General features: G+C 41.8%; 2 protein-coding genes across 2 annotated transcripts; both read right to left on the reverse strand.

Moving 5' to 3' along the window:
• Positions 1-4,378: 4,378 nt before the first annotated feature.
• LOC131366905 (mucin-12-like) lies at positions 4,379-9,976 on the reverse strand. The gene is made up of 4 exons (XM_058411913.1): positions 9,335-9,976; positions 9,195-9,250; positions 8,984-9,106; positions 4,379-8,859 (listed from the first exon to the last, which is right to left on the reverse strand). The coding sequence occupies exons 1-4, from the start codon at positions 9,349-9,351 to the stop codon at positions 4,526-4,528; spliced, it is 4,530 nt and encodes a 1,509-aa protein (XP_058267896.1). The 5' UTR covers positions 9,352-9,976; the 3' UTR covers positions 4,379-4,525.
• Positions 9,977-10,387: 411 nt separating this feature from the next.
• Positions 10,388-16,550, reverse strand: golph3b (golgi phosphoprotein 3b). Its single transcript, XM_058411914.1, has 4 exons — positions 16,138-16,550; positions 15,268-15,399; positions 13,802-13,916; positions 10,388-13,068 (listed from the first exon to the last, which is right to left on the reverse strand). The coding sequence occupies exons 1-4, from the start codon at positions 16,348-16,350 to the stop codon at positions 12,644-12,646; spliced, it is 885 nt and encodes a 294-aa protein (XP_058267897.1). The 5' UTR covers positions 16,351-16,550; the 3' UTR covers positions 10,388-12,643.
• Positions 16,551-18,273: the final 1,723 nt, after the last annotated feature.

Genomic DNA, 18,273 nt, shown 5'->3' on the forward strand with positions numbered 1-18,273 from the left:
TGCCAAAAGTTTTGGGGTTAGGGTCGGCCCCTTACTTCCAGTGAAAAGAACTCTTAATGCTTCAGCTTCATACCAAGACATTTTGGACAATTTCATGCTCCCAACTTTGTGGGAACAGTTTGGGGATGACCCCTTCTTGTTCCAACATGACTGCACACCAGTGCACAAAGCAAGCTCCATAAAGACATGGATGAGCGAGTTTGGTGTGGAGGAACTTGACTGGCCTGCACAGAGTCCTGACCTCAACCCCATAGAACACCTTTGGGATGAATTAGAGCAGAGACTGTGACCCAGGTCAAAACTGGGACGTCTGCTTTTACATGCACATTAATGTAATATGGAGTTGGCCCGCCCTTTGCAGCTATAACAGCTTCAACTCTTCTGGGAAGGCTTTCCACAAGTTTTAGGAGTGTGTTTATGGGAATTTTTGACCATTCCTCTAGAAGCACATTTATGAGGTCAGGCACTGATGTTGGACGAGAAGGTCTGGCTCACAGTCTCCACTCTAATTCATCCCAAAGGTGTTCTATCAGGTTGAGGTCAGGACTCTGTGAAGTTCCTCCACACCAAACTCACTCATCCATGTCTTTATGGACCTTGCTTTGTGCACTGGTGTGCAGTCATGTTGGAACAGGAAGGGATCATCCCCAAACTGTTCCCACAAAGTTAGAGCAAGAAATTTTGCAAAATGTCTTGGTATGAAGCTGAAGCATTAAGAGTTCCTTTCACTGGAACTAAGGGCCGAGCCCAACCCCTGAAAAACAACACCTGAATTCACTGATTTGGAGGGGTGTCCCAAAACCATTGGCAATATAGTGTATAATTATATATGAGAAGGCGTGATAGGAAAACATGATCAAAATCCCAGGGAACTTATTCTCATTTAGTACAACTAAAGTTATACCAAAAATCAAACATCTAAAAATCTTAAAACCTAACATGAAATCCACAAGGAGGATAAATCAGCTATACCTCTCTCTTGGTTGGCTGCCACTCCTTCCAGTCACATTGTAGCCAGACTTCCCTCAAGCCTGAAGCTCTGCTGTGATAACTTTTTTGACAAAAATCTGGGTGGAGTATGACTTGTTCTTCTTTAAGGGAGAAAAAATACAAAATTACAATTTTATTTCTGCCCTCTGCAGTAATGACAAACCTTGCAATATATTAATACAAACTAGTGAGTTTGTAATGGTCATGCTTAAATTAGCTTGCAATCATTTATACCACAGTTATGCCACTGGGGTCTGTGAGAAAGCTCATAGAGCTCACTAAAATATGATCATTTGAACATTGCAGTGTTCTGCAATATGAGTACTGCATATGCTAATAGTGCAATAAGTATTAAAACAATACATTGTGCTGTTCTACAGGGAAATGACCGTATAATAAGAGAACAGTGCTGGTACCTGTAGTGTACAAAGCCTTGATATACCCCCAGGTTCTGATAGATCTGGTATTCTCTCTTTGCTGATAAAAACTTGTCTGTGCCTCTTATGATTTCAAAACGCTTGACATTTTTGCCTCCTTTGTATCAGTCAGCTTTAATTGGCTGAACTCTTTTGTAGCTAATTGATATTCAACCTAATGACTCTTCTGTTTTGCTGCTTTTGTAATTCATTTACTTCAAAATAAAAGTTATTTCATGTGGAGATTTGCATATTTTGTTCACCCTCTAATTCCCTGTTCTCAGGAAAACACTTTTTTACATTCAGATAACTAGAGCGCCATCTGGCGGTGACTCTGAAACTCATTACTGACCCTAATTCTTTTTTTACCTGGTCAGTGATTTGGTGGAAGGCCTCCTCTAGACACAGTTACGTTTATCCATTCCAATTTTAAAATTGGATTTCTTTTATAATCAAATCCTTGTTGCTGCTTTTTAAAAAAAATTTTATTGCTTCTTGGTCTTCAGCTGTTTCTTTAGATATGTTCTCTAAGGTTTCTAAGGTCATGTGACACCAATTGCACTAAGATGGCCTCTCTTCAACTAATTATGTGATTTCTGATGGCATTTGACTGCATCAGAACTAATTTGGGCCTTTCGCACTTAAAGGGGTAAATAAAAACACAAAACATCAGTTCATTTCACAATAAAATTGTGCAAATTATGTTGGATTTCTTGCTCCACTTAAATAGTAAATGTTGTGTAGATTCATGACGCTATGTAACAAATTTTAACTTTTTTCTTGTTCTTGGGAGATAAATGTTATTTCCCCATTCTTTGTAACCCAAATAAAGAGGAAAAACCCATGAAGGTTTGGGTTTGAACCCTGGGATTCTCAAATTCTCATATTTCTCTAAACATGTGAAAAAGAGCTAAATTATACTTTCCAAAAAACCTCTTGAATTGCAATGAAACCTTGAAAATGTACTATAACTACCTTTAAATATGAGGTAGAACTCTCTGGAATGTTTCTGATAGCCACCAGTTTTTCTAGAATCATCCAGAAATTTGAGGAAGTTCTTGGAAAAAAACAAGAAATTTGGAGAAAATCAAGGTCTCTTTTTCTGGAATATTCTAGAACTTTGTGGCATGTTTTCAGAGCAATTTAGATTTTTTTTAAGAACTTTCTAGATTATTTGGAATGTTCTGGATAGAATATTCCAGAATCTTCTGTTAATTTCTGTAACTTTCTATATCTTTCCATCAGTTGGAAGACACTAGAAGGCTGTAGATTTTGCAAGAAGGTTTGAGAATATTCTAGAATTTCTCTAGCAAGCTATAAATTCAGCAGCTCATCACTGGCCTCCTCAGTCTGAATCCTCATTATTCTGTGGGTGAGCACAATGTCCAGTGTGAGCCACTTGTGAATGCTCAGAAAATATTGTTTCCACCACTTCACATCAAACTAGGGCTGATGAAACAATTTGCCACAGCTCTTGACAAGGAATCTGCAGCTTTTAAGTATCTTCAAAAACTTTTTCTGAGCTGTCTGAAGCTAAGGGTAAAGCTGGTGCTTTTGATGGTCCACAAATAAAGATCATGGTGAAGTGAAGAATTTTCCAAGAAGCTGAAGAAGGAGAAAGGGTTAGAGGTTTGTTGCAGTAGTTCAAGGTTTCTTAGGCAACAACAAGGCAGAAAACTATGTAGAATTGGTTGAAACTATAGTAAAGAACTACAGTAAGATGGACTGTAGAATGTCTCTTAAGGTCCATATCTTTGACTCACACTTGGAAAGGTTCAAGGAGAACATGGGAACATACTCAGAGGAACAAGGAGAGCACTTCCACCAGGACATAATGGACTTTGAATACTGCTACCAAGGAGTATCAATCAAAACATGATGGGGGACTATATTTGGGGGCTTATATGGGAAAGTGACTTACAATATAGTCACAAAATTCACTTTTAATTGTTTAGTTCTTTTAATGTTAAAGCCTAATAAATTTATCAAAGTGTTGTAATGTACAATCCCAATTAAGTCCTTTTTACTTCTGTTTTAACACAAAAAAATGTGGATAAGATGTTTATACTTCCTTTCATTGAGGTAAATTAGAGGTTTTCTTTTAAATTTGGCAACCTAAGGTAATCTTTCCTAGATTTACTCATCTGTTCAACCTTTCATTTTTCCCGTTACAAAAATATATAGGGAAAATTCTGAAAACAATTACCCCTTAAGGGAATTAGCCAAGAGATTTCCATTTAAGATTCAACACCAAGAGTCCAATCTTTGTTAAATGCTCATACTGTACATCTACTTAACACAGATGAGACTTGATACAAAGGCTATCAAACCATTAGAAACTTTCCAAGACTGTTTAGAAGGTTGTATGTTTAGTTTCCAAACCACACTTCAAAGTTAATGGCATTAAAAGTGACCATGTTTAACCTGATGCAACCCTACATTCAATGCACTTGATATTTTTAAACACATTTTTGTGCCAATTGTTCCCAATCAGTCCCTTTGTCTTTGCCCCCACCACACATTAACATAAGCCCCTTACAGATCCCCCCCCTTTTGGAAAGGTATGAGCTTGAAGGCATGTTAGAAGACTCAGGTCAGGGTTAAGAGGATAGGATAAAGTTGCCATGTCATTTTGCAAAACCCATGTAAGCACTGAAACTTCTTGGGTTAGCTCAAATTAACACAAGGTTTAAATGGAACAGCATTTGAGGTGAAGTTTTGAAAAGATCCTAGCTTGCTTTTGACATGCAACACTGCTACTGAAAGCCTTAGCAAACTTGTTAGATGAATTTAAAACCAAAAAAAAGGAATGCATGATCACCCAAATTGGATATCAAGACAAAGTTTGGACCAGCATCAGACTTTTCAGCTCAGATTTTAAAAACCATTTGGTTACACAGTTAACAGAACCAAGACCAAAACCCCATGACACTGAAAAGGGAGACCCAAAATAAGACAAAGCAAAAATGAAATACTGCAAGAATGCTTTAATAGATCATTTAGACAGAATGCATGTTAAGCAATACAATTACACTTGGCTTTACCAGAGTTAAGCAGGGCAGAAGTCCTTTAAAACTCAAGCAAGGATTCAAGACATTGCCCAATTAGCATTCACAAAATCAGGAAAGCTTGGAAATATCAGATGAGCTATTGAAACCATTTTTACAAGAGTACCGACCCATCCACAGAGCAGGAACCTGTTGATTGAAGGCCCCTGGTTTCTGGATATTCTGGTTCCGTACACCAAGATAGCTGCCACCTGCTTGAGACAAACTAGGGTTTTGAGAAGCACTGTAGGTGTTTGAAGTATTCACATTAGAGTGACTGGATGTTAAAGTGCTTGAGGCCTGCTGATTCAAATGTGTGCTTTGCTGTGTCTGCAAATCATACCGACTGGAAAGCCCTCGAGATGACCAATAGCCAGTTGCACTTTGGCTCTGAGAACCAGTGTGCAAGCCTGAAGGACCGGAAGTAGTACCACTTGAAACTACACTTGGAGAGGCCTGTTGGATCACAGTTAAACCTGGGGCAGAGCTCAGGTGAGTTGTACCTTGCTGCATCTGTAATCTACCAGATTGGCTGGCTAGCCCTCGAGATAGCCCATAGACACTGGAGCCTCGGCTCTGAGAACCAGTATGGGTGCTTGAGGTACTGGAAGTTGAACCACTTGAAACTACACTTGGAGAGGCCTGTTGGATCATGGTTAAACCTGGGGCAGAGTTCAGCCGAGTTGTACCTTGCTGTGTTTGGAATCTGTATCCAGTTTGGCTGGCAAGCCCTTGAGGTAGACCAGTTGAGCCTTGGCTTTGAGAACCACTGTAGGAGCTTGAAGTGCTAGTAGCAGAACCATTGGACACCACACTGTCAGAGGCCAGCTGGATCACAGAGCCAAGCTGGTTTACACCATGCTGTGTCTGGGAACTACCAGATGGTCTGGAAAGTGCTAGTGAGAGCCAAGAGGTAGATGGACTTTGAGAACCACTGTAGGAGCCTGAAGTACTGGCAGTAGCACCACTTGAAACTACACTCGGAGAGGCCTGTTGGGTCACTGTTAAACTTGGGGCAGAGCTCATGTGATTTATACCTTGCTGTGTTTGGAATCTGTATCCAGTTTGGCTGGCAAGCCCTTGAGGTAGACCAGTTGAGCCTTGGCTTTGAGAACCACTGTAGGAGCTTGAAGTGCTAGAAGTTGAACCACGTGAAACTACACTTGGAGAGGCTGGTCGGATCACGGTTAAACCTGGGGCAGAGCTCAGCTGAGTTGTACCTTGTTGTGTCTGGACTCTACCAAATTGGCTGGCAAGCCCTTGAGATGGCCCATAGACAGAGGAGCCTTGGCTCTGAGAACCAGTGCCAGAGCTTGAAGTACTGGCAGCAGAACCACTGGACACTGCACTGTCAGAGGCTGGTTGGATCACAGTTAATCTGGGTACAGTACCAAGCTGATTTACACTTTGCTGTCTTTGTGAACCAACATTTTGACTGGAAAGTGAGCTTAGTGACTGCCAGAAGGTGGATGGGCTTTGAGAACCACTGTAGGAGCCTGAAATACTAGTAGCAGAACCATTGGACACTGCACTGTCAGAGGCTGGTTGGATCACAGTTAATCCTGGTGCAGAGCCACGTTGGTTTATGCCATGCTGTGTCTGGGTACTACTATAGGGCCTGGTAATCCCTAGTGAGAGCCAAGAGGAAGATGGGCTTTGAGAACCACTGAGGGAGCTGGAAGAAATACCAGAGGCAACAGGGCCACTTGACATTCCACTCTCAGGGACCTGTTGGGTCACAGTTAAAGAGCTCAGTTGGTTTGTGCCCGGCCGTGTTTGAAAACTACCATAGCGGCTAGCAAGCCATTGGGACAGCCCATAGCCAGTTGAAGTTTGGCTTTGAGAACCAGGGTAGGAGCTTGAACTACTGGAAATACTACTTGAAACTACACTTGGGGTGGCCTGCTGGAGCACAGTTAAACCTGGGGCAGAGCTTATCTGATTCATACCTTGCAGTCCCAGTGAACCAACATATTGACTGGAAAGTGAGCTTAGTGACTGCCAGTAGGCAGAGGGGCTTTGAGAACCACTGTAGGAGCTTGAAGTACTGGCAGCAGAACCACTGGACACTGCACTGTCAGGGGCTGGCTGGATCACAGATAAACCTGGGGCAGAGCTCAGCCGAGTTGTACCTTGCGGTGTTTGGAATCCACCATATCGGCTGGCAAGTCCTTGAGATGGCCCATAGACAGTTGAGCCTTGGCTTTGAGAAACACTGTAGGAGCTTGATGTACTAGAAGACCCATTAGACACTGCACTGTCAGAGGATGGCTGGGTCACAGATAATCCAGGTAGAGAGCCAAGCTGGGTTATGCCATGATGTGTCTGGACACTACCAGATGGTCTGGAAAGTGCTAGTGAGAGCCAAGAGGTAGAAGGGCTTTGAGAACCACTGTAGAAACTTGACATACTAGAGCCATTAGACATGGCACTGTCAGAGGCTGGCTGGGTCACAATGGCAGGAACAGAACCTGGCTGATTTATACCTTGCTGTGTTTGGAATCTAACATATCCATATTGGCTGGCAAGCCCTTGAGATAGCCCATAGACAGAGGAGCCTTGGTTCTGAGAACCAGTGCCAGAGCTTGAAGTACTGGAAGTTGAACCACGTGAAACTACACTTGGAGAGGCCTGTTGGATCACAGTTAAACCTGGGGCAGAGCTTAGCCAAGTTGTACCTTGCTGTGTCTGGAATCCACCATATTGGCTGGCAAGCCCTTGAGATGGCCCATAGACAGTTGAGCCTTGGCTTTGAGAAACACTGTAGGAGCTTGATGTACTAGAAGACCCATTAGACACTGCACTGTCAGAGGATGGCTGGGTCACAGATAATCCAGGTAGAGAGCCAAGCTGGGTTATGCCATGATGTGTCTGGACACTACCAGATGGTCTGGAAAGTGCTAGTGAGAGCCAAGAGGTAGAAGGGCTTTGAGAACCACTGTAGAAACTTGACATACTAGAGCCATTAGACATGGCACTGTCAGAGGCTGGCTGGGTCACAATGGCAGGAACAGAACCTGGCTGATTTATACCTTGCTGTGTTTGGAATCTAACATATCCATATTGGCTGGCAAGCCCTTGAGATAGCCCATAGACAGAGGAGCCTTGGTTCTGAGAACCAGTGCCAGAGCTTGAAGTACTGGAAGTTGAACCACGTGAAACTACACTTGGAGAGGCCTGTTGGATCACAGTTAAACCTGGGGCAGAGCTTAGCCAAGTTGTACCTTGCTGTGTCTGGAATCCACCATATTGGCTGGCAAGCCCTTGAGATGGCCCATAGACAGTTGAGCCTTGGCTTTGAGAAATGCTGTAGGAGCTTGATGTACTAGAAGACCCATTAGACACTGCACTGTCAGAGGATGGCTGGATCACAGATAAACCTGGGGCAGAGCTCAGCTGAGTTGTACCTTGTTGTGTCTGGACTCTACCAAATTGGCTGGCAAGCCCTTGAGAGAGCCCATAACCAGTTGAGCCTTGGCTCTGAGAACCAGTGTAGGAGCTTGAAGCACTGGAAGTAGAACCACTTGAAACTACACTTGGGGTGGCCTGCTGGAGCACAGTTAAACCTGGGGCAGAGCTCATCTGATTGATACTTTGCTGTCCCTGTGAACCAACATGTTGACTGGAAAGTGAGCTTGGTGATTGCCAATAGACTGAGGGGCTTTGAGAACCACTGTAGGAGCTTGAAGTACTGGCAGCAGAACCACTGGACACCACACTGTCAGAGGATGGCTGGATCACAGATAAACCTGGGGCAGAGCTCAGCCAAGTTGTACCTTGCTGTGTCTGGAATCCACCATATCCATATTGGCTGGCAAGCCCTTGAGATAGCCCATAGACAGAGGAGCCTTGGCTCTGAGAACCAGTGCCAGAGCTACTGGAAGTTGAACCACGTGAAACTACACTTGGAGAGGCCTGTCGGATCACAGTTAAACCTGGGGCAGAGCTCAGCTGAGTTGTACCTTGTGTCTGGACGCTACCAAATTGGCTGGCAAGCCCTTGAGAGAGCCCATAACCAGTTGAGCCTTGGCTTTGAGAAGCACTATAGGAGCTTGAAGTTGAACCATTGGACACAGTGCTGACAGAGGCTGGCTGAGTCACAATAAAGGCAGGAGAGGAGCTTGATTGACCAGCATACAGGCTTGCAAACTCTTGGGACAGCCCAGAGCCAGTTGAGGTTTGGTGTCGAGAACCACTGTAAGAGCTAGCATTTTGCATCCAGGATTGACTCGTTTGGAAAGTACTAATATCTTGTGGCCTTTGCTGGGGCAAGGAAGAAGAGACAGTGTTATCAGATTGCACTCTTACTGAAGATGGAGTCCCATAGCTGTTCTGAAGAGCAGTGCTTGAAACATCTTGATTAGATGCAGCTTGTGCATATAAAACAAAGTTCTGACGCTGGAATCCTGAAAAAAAAAAAGTTTGGAATACAGGCTTGTATTAATCAAGAGGCACTAATCATGGCTCAAGATTAAAATAAGCCTGAGTGAGAGCCTACACTAGTTTGCAAAGCTTCATAATTGGTTTTACCTTCATTCCTCATGGCTGTGGACATTTGGGCTCCATCATGAAAGGAGGCAGGTTCCTTAGGCAGAGCCAGAGGGATCTGGGCAGCAACACTGTACCAATCCTGTGCAGACCTTTTACGCCACACTTGGTAAAAGACAAGTCATATTTATACATTTTTGCAATTTATAAACACCACAAGGCATCAGGCACTGCATCAAGTTTAATAGCTTACCTCCAAGAGCCCTTACATCTTTTAAATATAACAAAGCAAAGAAGAGTAACCAGAGCCTGCAAGACAAAAGAGAATTGAAAGTCACAAACCTATAATCTAGAAAAATAAGATAGCATTGCAAAAAGTTCACCTTCGCTTACCTTTTACAATCCCACATATTGACCAAACTTGTGACCAGCAGAAGGCTTCAGGCCTGCCGTAATACTGCTTCACTGCTGACTCATAAAACCACAAAACAATAACAGCTCAGGAGCCTGCAAGCCTTCCTTTTAAACCACTAAATCAAGTCACCTGACACTTATTAATCACTCACACATCACGTGACTCATTAGACTGAGTAACTTTCTTCAGGTGGGAAACTACTGATGGGTTGGTCTCGTGTGCATGCACTGAGCAGAATGCTACTGCCCATATAGAGAATAAAGCACTGGTGTTCATATTGTTCAGTAAATACTGAAATTCTTCTTATTCAAGGGACAAAAAAGAATTGTTAACAGTTTTCATGTGTGTCTTGGATTATCAAGACCAAAAAAGTTTATATAGTTTATTTAGCTACCAAAATGCTCTGCAGTGTTTATACAACACTTCAAATGTCAGAGAGAAGCAGAATCAGTGTTATGGTTTATCGAAAACTGAAATATTTGTCTTGAACTCAGTTCCAGGCATTTTAGGGGTCTGTCCCAGGTGCAATATTTTCTAGTAACAGAAAAAAAAAGAGTTCTGGTGTCTATTTATGAAGACTAATGACATTTCTGAAATATGGGTATTGGGTTTTAAAAATCTAGGGGCATGGAATTGAAGAATATTGCTAATAAAATGAATAACTTATGACCTAAGGGCCTTTGTTATTGTATTTTGATAGCTGATCCTGGAATTTCCTAGATCTGTCTGATAACAGTAACTCCACATCACAGCACCATTCCATTGTTTATTTCCCAATAACATCATATCCCTTTGTATTTTATTCCTCTTAATGCCAATGCAAACATATTTTTATTTATTAAAGAAGTCATTTAGGTTAAATGAACACTAAAAACCTCTAAATAAATATTCTGAAGATCCCAATCCTGCATAGATTTTTGTATTGCATGCCCAGATTAACCGAATACTATGAAGGATCTGCACATTCATTACGATGGGAAAAAAACCAGGAGCACAACTTTTTGTTTCCGTCCAGTTCAGGCACTTAAAGGATCATCCTTTTATTACAAGGTAAAAAGCATGTGTACAAATCCACAGTTTCCTCTCACCGCAGCACTACTTCTACACAGTAGTTAACTAACAGCAGGTCAACAATCAAACTTTCTCATTCACAGTAAGGGGGAAATGACTAAGAAAGAACTAGGGATGAACTGATCTTATGTTCTCATTTCACAGAAAGCGTGTTGCTGTGAGGACATCCTGGTTGCTAGTGTCCAGTCAAGCTGGACAAGACAAGACCAGAAAATTTGACAAATTTGATAATGATCCAGTGATTCAAGGTCCAATAGGGTTTTTTTTTTTTGGTCCAATAGTCGTGCTGTGTATTAAATTGGTTCATCCTAATAAAGAACCCAATCAGAACAGAAAGATTGACTGAAATACAGACAAATCTGGACATTCTGAAATCATATTATAAACAGTACTAGACCAGAATAAAAAGTATAACGGCTTTTAATCCACTTTTTCTTTTTTAGAAAACCCTTTCATAGGACAAGGTCAGGAGTTAAAATGGTTTCATACTGCGAGTTTTGTTAGTGTGTCTGAGATTGTGAGTAGAAATTAGTGGACCCCCCCCCAACCTCCACCCCCCATTACTAGTTACAGCCTTGAACTTTTTTTACTTTAAATAACTGATAATAAAACTACCTTCCTGGCCTGTTTTTTTTTTTTACAGTGAACGCTCTTCTTGAACATCTTGAAGGCCTTTTCATTTCTTCGTGAGCCTCAAGTCTGGTTCCTTAGGGGGCGACCTCACTAGAAAGTTCTCAAATCCGATGCACTTTTCATTTTAAAGCTGTTTTATGAAGATTATCTCAACAGCATACAGAACGCAAGAAATACGTTAAACGTATCTGATAGAGAGAAACGTAATTTACTCCGCAAACCCACTCCCACTAAACCCTACGTGGGTCTTCCTCTTGATCTGTAAGTGTGCGCTCTGTGTTAGTGATGCTATTCATTTAGTGCTTCTAAGTGAGGGGAAGTGGACTACTCAAACAACACGTTTTGCAGAGCTGTGGAAAAAAGCAAAATGGCTCAGAGTTACACTGCCATCTGCTGGACAGAAGAAAAAAATAAACAGCTAGGCTGCTTTAAGAAGTGTGCAAATATTGTCGAGTTCAGAAATACATATGATGTGCATTAAGTCACTCATGTGCATTGCAAACAGACTCTCTCTCTCTCTCTCTCTCTCTCTCTCTCCCTTCTCAGGGAAACCCTGAATCATGTAGGTTGAAAATTGAAAATAGAAAAAATTGAAAATGAGGGGGAAAAAAAACGCTAAAAATTTGCCTGAATAACGTCATTCCATACGAAGCCAACACCGAAGTTCTTGCAGCGATCAAGCCAACAGTGAATCTCTAATAAAATTAAGAAAATAATTTTTTTTTTAATTAAAAATGATTGATTTTTTTTTTTTTTTTTTTTTACACTGAAACTTCGTGAGAATCAAGATCTAATGCGCTAAATAAAAATACAAGGGACAAAAGCTGACGGTTTCTCTGAAGGACACAGGGACCGGATCTCTGCCAGAGCACGACTGGGTCAAGTCAAAGTTAGGGAGTCTGAGAAACAATGAACGAAGGACAATCAATATCCATATACAGATCAAATAATAATGCTATAAGGTGACAAAAAAAAATCCCTAAATTTAAACTTTAGCCAAATGTGGTTTGATTGCTCAGCTATGACATCTTCAACATCTGACCATATTGTTATGGAAAAGTACTCGTTAAACTGGATTTCTATTACCTGTTAGACATACTTGGCCCACAGCCCAAGTGTAAACTATGTTTGTTTTTGGTAAAGGAAGGTTGTGCAATTTTCTTCACCTAACCCATGTTTTATTGTAAGGTGGAAATGAGGGCAGTGATTTCGTAAACCGGATAGAAGAGCTTCTGGCCGAGATTTTAGTGGAAATCTCTCAGAGAAACATTATTTTCTGATCACAACTACACAAAGTCTCCAAGACGGGAAGGTTGGTTTCATTGAGAAACAGTACTATGATCATCTTCATCATTATCATTAGAATAATCATTTTCTTCATTATCAGGAATTCCACCATTATTATCATCCCACCACCTCCAGTATAGTCCAGTATAACCCAAGCTATAAATCCAGGGGTTATGAGCTAAAAAGTCTTTTCTCATTCCCTTTCATCTGGTGCAAGTAGCCACAATCTTGTTCTCTCTAACAGGTTAATCAAATATAAAGTCCACTTTCTCCCATTCTTTCCATCTCTTCCATTCTCATTTGGTGAAAGCGGCCACGACGGCCCAGAGCAGCTCGTTGGCACCGGATCTGGATGCTTCGGTCTCTGGTTCGAGCTCGAGCAGCGAGCGTAGGCGCTTCGTGGCCAGCTCGTACTGCTCGTCCTGCAGCGGTGAGAAAGCGTTCTCCAGCACATCAGAGGAGTGTGCAAGGAGGATGAGCGCGAGGAGACGCTTGTCCATGCGCTGCGGCTCCCTCACCCACTTGTCGAGCATGGCTTCCTGGAGCTTCTTGACCAGGCGCTGCTTCACCGTGTCGTTGCTCAGCGGGTGCGTGGTCATGTCGAACAGCAGGAAGTTCTGCTTCTCTGTGCTCAGGACACCCTTCTCAACCAGGTTCTTTGCCAGACGCTCACGAACGTTGCGAAGTTGGTAGTGGAGTTTCATTGGATTCCATGTCTCTCCTGCAAAGAAAGTATACAAGCAGAGACAGCGCGTTAATATACACGTGTGATTTATCTTACATTCTGAATCTAGTTTAACATCTTAGTCAGATTAGAAAATTCTACAGCACTATGATATAATATACCTTACACTGGAACCTCAGCATACGAATTTTTGCCTTAAGAATTGAAATTTTGCAAGAAATATGCATCGGCACATGAAGCATTTTTTGGCATACAAACGAACCGAACCGCGGCTAAGTCGCGTGTACGCCCGGGAGCCGCTCAAACCGTTTGCATCAAGGGAATCGAGGTTACGAATTTTTTTCAGTCAGTGAAAGCTGTTTGGAAAGACTCAACTAACGATACCAACGTTGCCTTCAGCATGCGTTCAAAAGCTAGGTGAATTTTCTGGCGTTTTTTTTTTTTTGACAGATTGGTGGTGTGGGTGCTCTGTTCTATTTTTAGCCCAAGCTTGGTGGCACGACTTCCTGTGAGGACCCTTGACATGGAATGCTTGGCTTGGGGTCAGTTCTTTGTAAGCAGCCGTACAGTTTACATACGCTTCATATTGCTAATATTTTAGGTGGCTGGAACGGATTATCTGCATTTACATAATATCAAATGGGAAAATCCGTTTCGCAATACAAAACTTTCACCTTAAGAACTCGCCTCCAGAACGAATTCAATTTGTATGCCGAGGTTCCACTGTATGAATGTAACTGGAAAAAAGGAGAAGTGTGTTTCTTCTCACCACTCAGCAGCTCTATCCAGTTCTGCACCGTCTCAGGAGGCTGCGTTTCCTTCACGTGTTTCAGAGCCTCGTCTAGCAGCACATCTCCTGTGGGGGCATCCGATTTACACAGCACCTAAACACACGGGGGAGAAGGAACTAAAATGAATGCACTTGGAAACTGTGCAGGGACAATGCATCTAGAGAATTTTGTTGTTTATAAACGGTATACAGGTTTCAACATGCCTTTTTGTTCAAACCTGAACTACAGGTTTTACAGTATTCCAGAAATAAAGTATTCCCAAACTACATGTTAGAAATGTTCCAGAACTACAGATTAATAACTGTGAACAATATTCCAGAAATTACTATTAACAATATTAAAGAACCACAGATTAATAATATTAAAGAACCACAGATAAAATAATATTCCAGAGCTACAGATTAATAATATTCCAGATCTACAGATCAATAACATTCCAGAGCTACAGATCAATAACATTCCAGATCTACAGATTAATAATATTCCAGAACTACAGGTTAATAACATTCCAGATCTACAGATTAATAATATTCCAGATCTACAGGTTAATAATAATCCAGATCTACAGGTTAATAATATTCCAGAGCTACAGGTTAATAATATTCCAGAGCTACAGGTTAATAATATTCCAGAGCTACAGGTTAATAATATTCCAGAGCTACAGGTTTCCAACATTCCAAAAGTTAAGACGAACAATATTCCAGACTTAAAGATTAACCACATTCCAGGACCACAGATTAAGAATATTCCTGAATTACATGATGAGTATTATTCCACAACTACTGGTTAACAATATTCAAGGACAACAGATTAGGAATATTCCAGAACATAAAGTTAAGAATATTCCAGAAAACAAAGGTCATGAATATTCCAGAACTACAGATTAAGAATATTCCAGAATTAAAGATGAACAATATTCCAAAATTACAGATTATTCTTGATCTTTTGGTTAGTTACATCTGATCTCTGAGTTAAATAGCAGAGCATCCAGAGCTACAAGTTAACAATATTCCTCATTTATTCCAGAATAACCGCAGGTGCATTCTGACTATCACAGGACACCGGGTGCCAGACTAGCGACTTTGTTTTCTTGTTAAAGAACAAGTGAGGAATTTAGTCCTAAAACTGTGTCACATGAGGTAAGATGATACTCAATCAGATGCGAGGAACACTGTGAAACACAAACTACCGAGTTCTCAAGCAGCCTTTCTGAATGTCACCAGCGCTGCAAGAATCCCAGCCTCTACAGCTGAAATGCATGACATTCCCCTCCCTCCTCCCACACTACCCAGTACAATGGGCAATTAAGAAACCGGCTAAACACCCAAGCTGTTCACGTGTAAAGCTGATGCACATGAGCGTCACCGGGTTGTGTTTGTCGTTACATGTAACTAGTGTGTTTAGTTAAAACAAATGCTAATTAGTCCCACTACTGGAAACACACCTTTCTAGCCAGCAGACTTTTCCTCCTCAAGCCGCAAGGTTCGAGCTGCAGTCGTCCTCGGAGGCTGAGCTCAATCAGCATGCAGCCTCTCAGACCTGAAGATATGCAGTCGTTCCAGAATGATGTGTAACCCTGTGAAATCACACACACACACACACACACACACACACACAACAACCAGATATCAGAAATAATACAGAAAGATGTCTATATTTTGTACATAGATTACTTCGATCCTGTAGGCATTACTGGATGGTATGAATGTCTTCTTCCCGGATAAACAAATAAGACTTCTTTAATTCCGCCATCTTATAGAAAAATTCACCAGATCAGCTGTTTCCCTCTGCTTTCATGCATGTTACACCTGGCTGTAGTTGTATATATGAGAGACATGTTTAATGGAAGAAAATAAACAGTGTCAGCTTTAAGGTACAGAGGCCACGCCTCTTTTTTTGTGTGAAACTGACAGGTACAGAGGCCACGCCCCTATCAGTGAAACTATATGTTCGTTTACTCAATATAACGCCATTAGTAAATCTAGAAATCCACATATTTTATTATTAATTTTGTTATTTAAGATGACTTTCAAATATACTAAGACGACTTCTGAAAACAGAAGAAACATCTGCCGCATTCAGATATACTTATCTCTCTCGAGCGAGCGCGCGCACACACACACACACACTCTTTTGAGATTATTAGTAGTAGTAGTAGTAGTAATTGAAGTAATTTGAGTATTATCGATAGTATAATTACTACTATTTATCAATAAAAAAAAGGTTTAAGTCTATTCACTGATTCAAAAAGGGTTATCTTTGCACATTTATTAATTATTAATGAGTGTGTTTGAAGCGAGAGAGAGTACCGCACCTCTCTGTCTTTCAGTCCTAAGAGCAGCACTTCCTCCATCAGGGTCAGCCGCGTCTCCTTCGAGTCTCCCCGCTCGTCCTCGTCCTCGTCCCCGCGGCGCTCTTCGTGCTCGTCCTCGTCGCAGGGCTTCTCTCTGTCGGCGGCGGCGTTACGCGAGGCCTCGGTCCGCCGCTGCACCAGGCCCGAGGTGCTCCTCTGCGTCAGGGTAGTCATTATTCCCACTCACAGTCCGGTATTCCGATCGCCAACACGTCGCGGCAGAGCTGCTTTAATAACACATCGGTTTGAGTCGGAAAAGGAAAAATAAAAAATTTTTATCCTCGTTTCTGAACTAACAGCTGCCTGTTGACGTGGATGTTTACATGCATCCGGCTCTCGAGCCTCGATTTCCTGATTCAATATGGCGAGGGTGATGACGACACACATATCCAGGGTGACGCCAGAGATCCCGGAAATGGGCAGATCATTCGTGTGACACCCATGAGATCTTTTTATAGGGTTTTTAAGGTTATTTAAGAAGCATTTCATCTAATAAATGAAAGAAACTGATTCAAAGAGTTTTTTTTTATTATTTCAGCCAAAAATCTAAGGAACACTTATCCATCTGGCCCCAAATGGAGCAGATCACCCTAACAAGACAGGTTTCCAGACCAAATTTGCTTTAGGGATATATAGGGCACATTTAAGCATTTAATCATTCATGGTTGTGGTGTTAGCTCAAGTGGTTAAGGCTCTCGGGTGTTGACCGGAAGATCAGGGTTCAAGCTGCCACTGTTGGGCCCTTGAGCAAGGCCCCCAACCCACCCTGCTCCAGGGCGCTGCATCATGGCTGACCCTGTGCTCTGACACCAACCCCAAAGGATGGGATATGTGAAGAAAGAATTTCTCTGTGCAGTAACGTATATTTCATTTCATTGTCTGTACCACTTATCCGATCTATCCTCGGGTCACAGGGAGCCTGTGCCTATCTCAGGCGTCATCGGGCATCAAGGCAGGACACACTCTGGACGGAATGCCAACACATCGCAGGGCACACACACTCATTCACTCACGCAATCACACACACTACGGGCAATTTAGAGACTCCAATCAGCCTAGAAGTATGTCTTTGGACTGTGGGAGGAAGCAGTAATGTATATGTGACAAATAAAGATACAGTAATACCTTGACTTACGAGTTTAACTCTTTCTGTGACCGAGCTCGTAACTCAATTTGCTCCTATATCAAATTAAATTTCTCCATTAAAATGAATTGAAATGCTATTAATCCGTTCCAGACCCCCAAAAACCACACCAATTTTTGTTTGTTATGTGTTTTTAAATAAGAAAAATGTACTTTATAAATAACAAATAATGTATAAAAAAATAATAATACATAATAAAAAAGAATGTAAAGAAATAAACTAGTTTTATTAAGTGTATTTACCTTGAAGATCAGACGAAGATGCTGGCGGAGGGGGAGGAGATAGGCGGAGGAGGGTGGCGGAGTTTTTCATTTCGTGCTCTATCGCTTAACTTAACTTACTCACTACACACTTAATGCTACAATTAATTGCTAAATTTAACTTACTATGCTACACTTTATCGCTAAACTTAATTGCTACTTTTTATTTATTTATTTATTTCACTTCACTTAATCATCTTCTTCACTGACTTTTGCCTTTTTCGCCACACTTTCCTTGCTTTCACTTGCAGGGTGTTTCAATGAAAACCTGTCCAAGGAGGTTTGTTTCTTCCTCCCTTTCAAAATGTTTGGAAAATGAGTGAGGAAGTGTCGTTACACAGCACCAACACATGACCTGGAGAGATAACCATGTGGACTGACCGCTCGCTGGGCTACCAAGTGACGGGTGGCGTAAGCTCGCTCGCTCGTAACTCAGATCTCGGCTCGTATCTTAAAGCAAAAAGTCGACTGAGCGACAGCTCGTATCTTGAAAAACTTGTAAGTAGAGTCACTCATAAGTCAAGGTTTCACTGTATTCCTCTACAGCAGGCATGTCCAATCTTATCCGCAAAGTGCAACAGGGTTGGAAGCAAAGATCAGTTGATTAAACAGGAGGAATCAGGTTGATTGGAATGAAAACCAGCACCCACATCGGCTCTTAGTGGATAAGATTGGACACTCCTGCTCTACAGA

This window comes from Hemibagrus wyckioides, linkage group LG16 (assembly GCF_019097595.1).
Source record: "Hemibagrus wyckioides isolate EC202008001 linkage group LG16, SWU_Hwy_1.0, whole genome shotgun sequence".
NCBI classification, from domain to species: Eukaryota; Metazoa; Chordata; class Actinopteri; order Siluriformes; family Bagridae; genus Hemibagrus; species Hemibagrus wyckioides.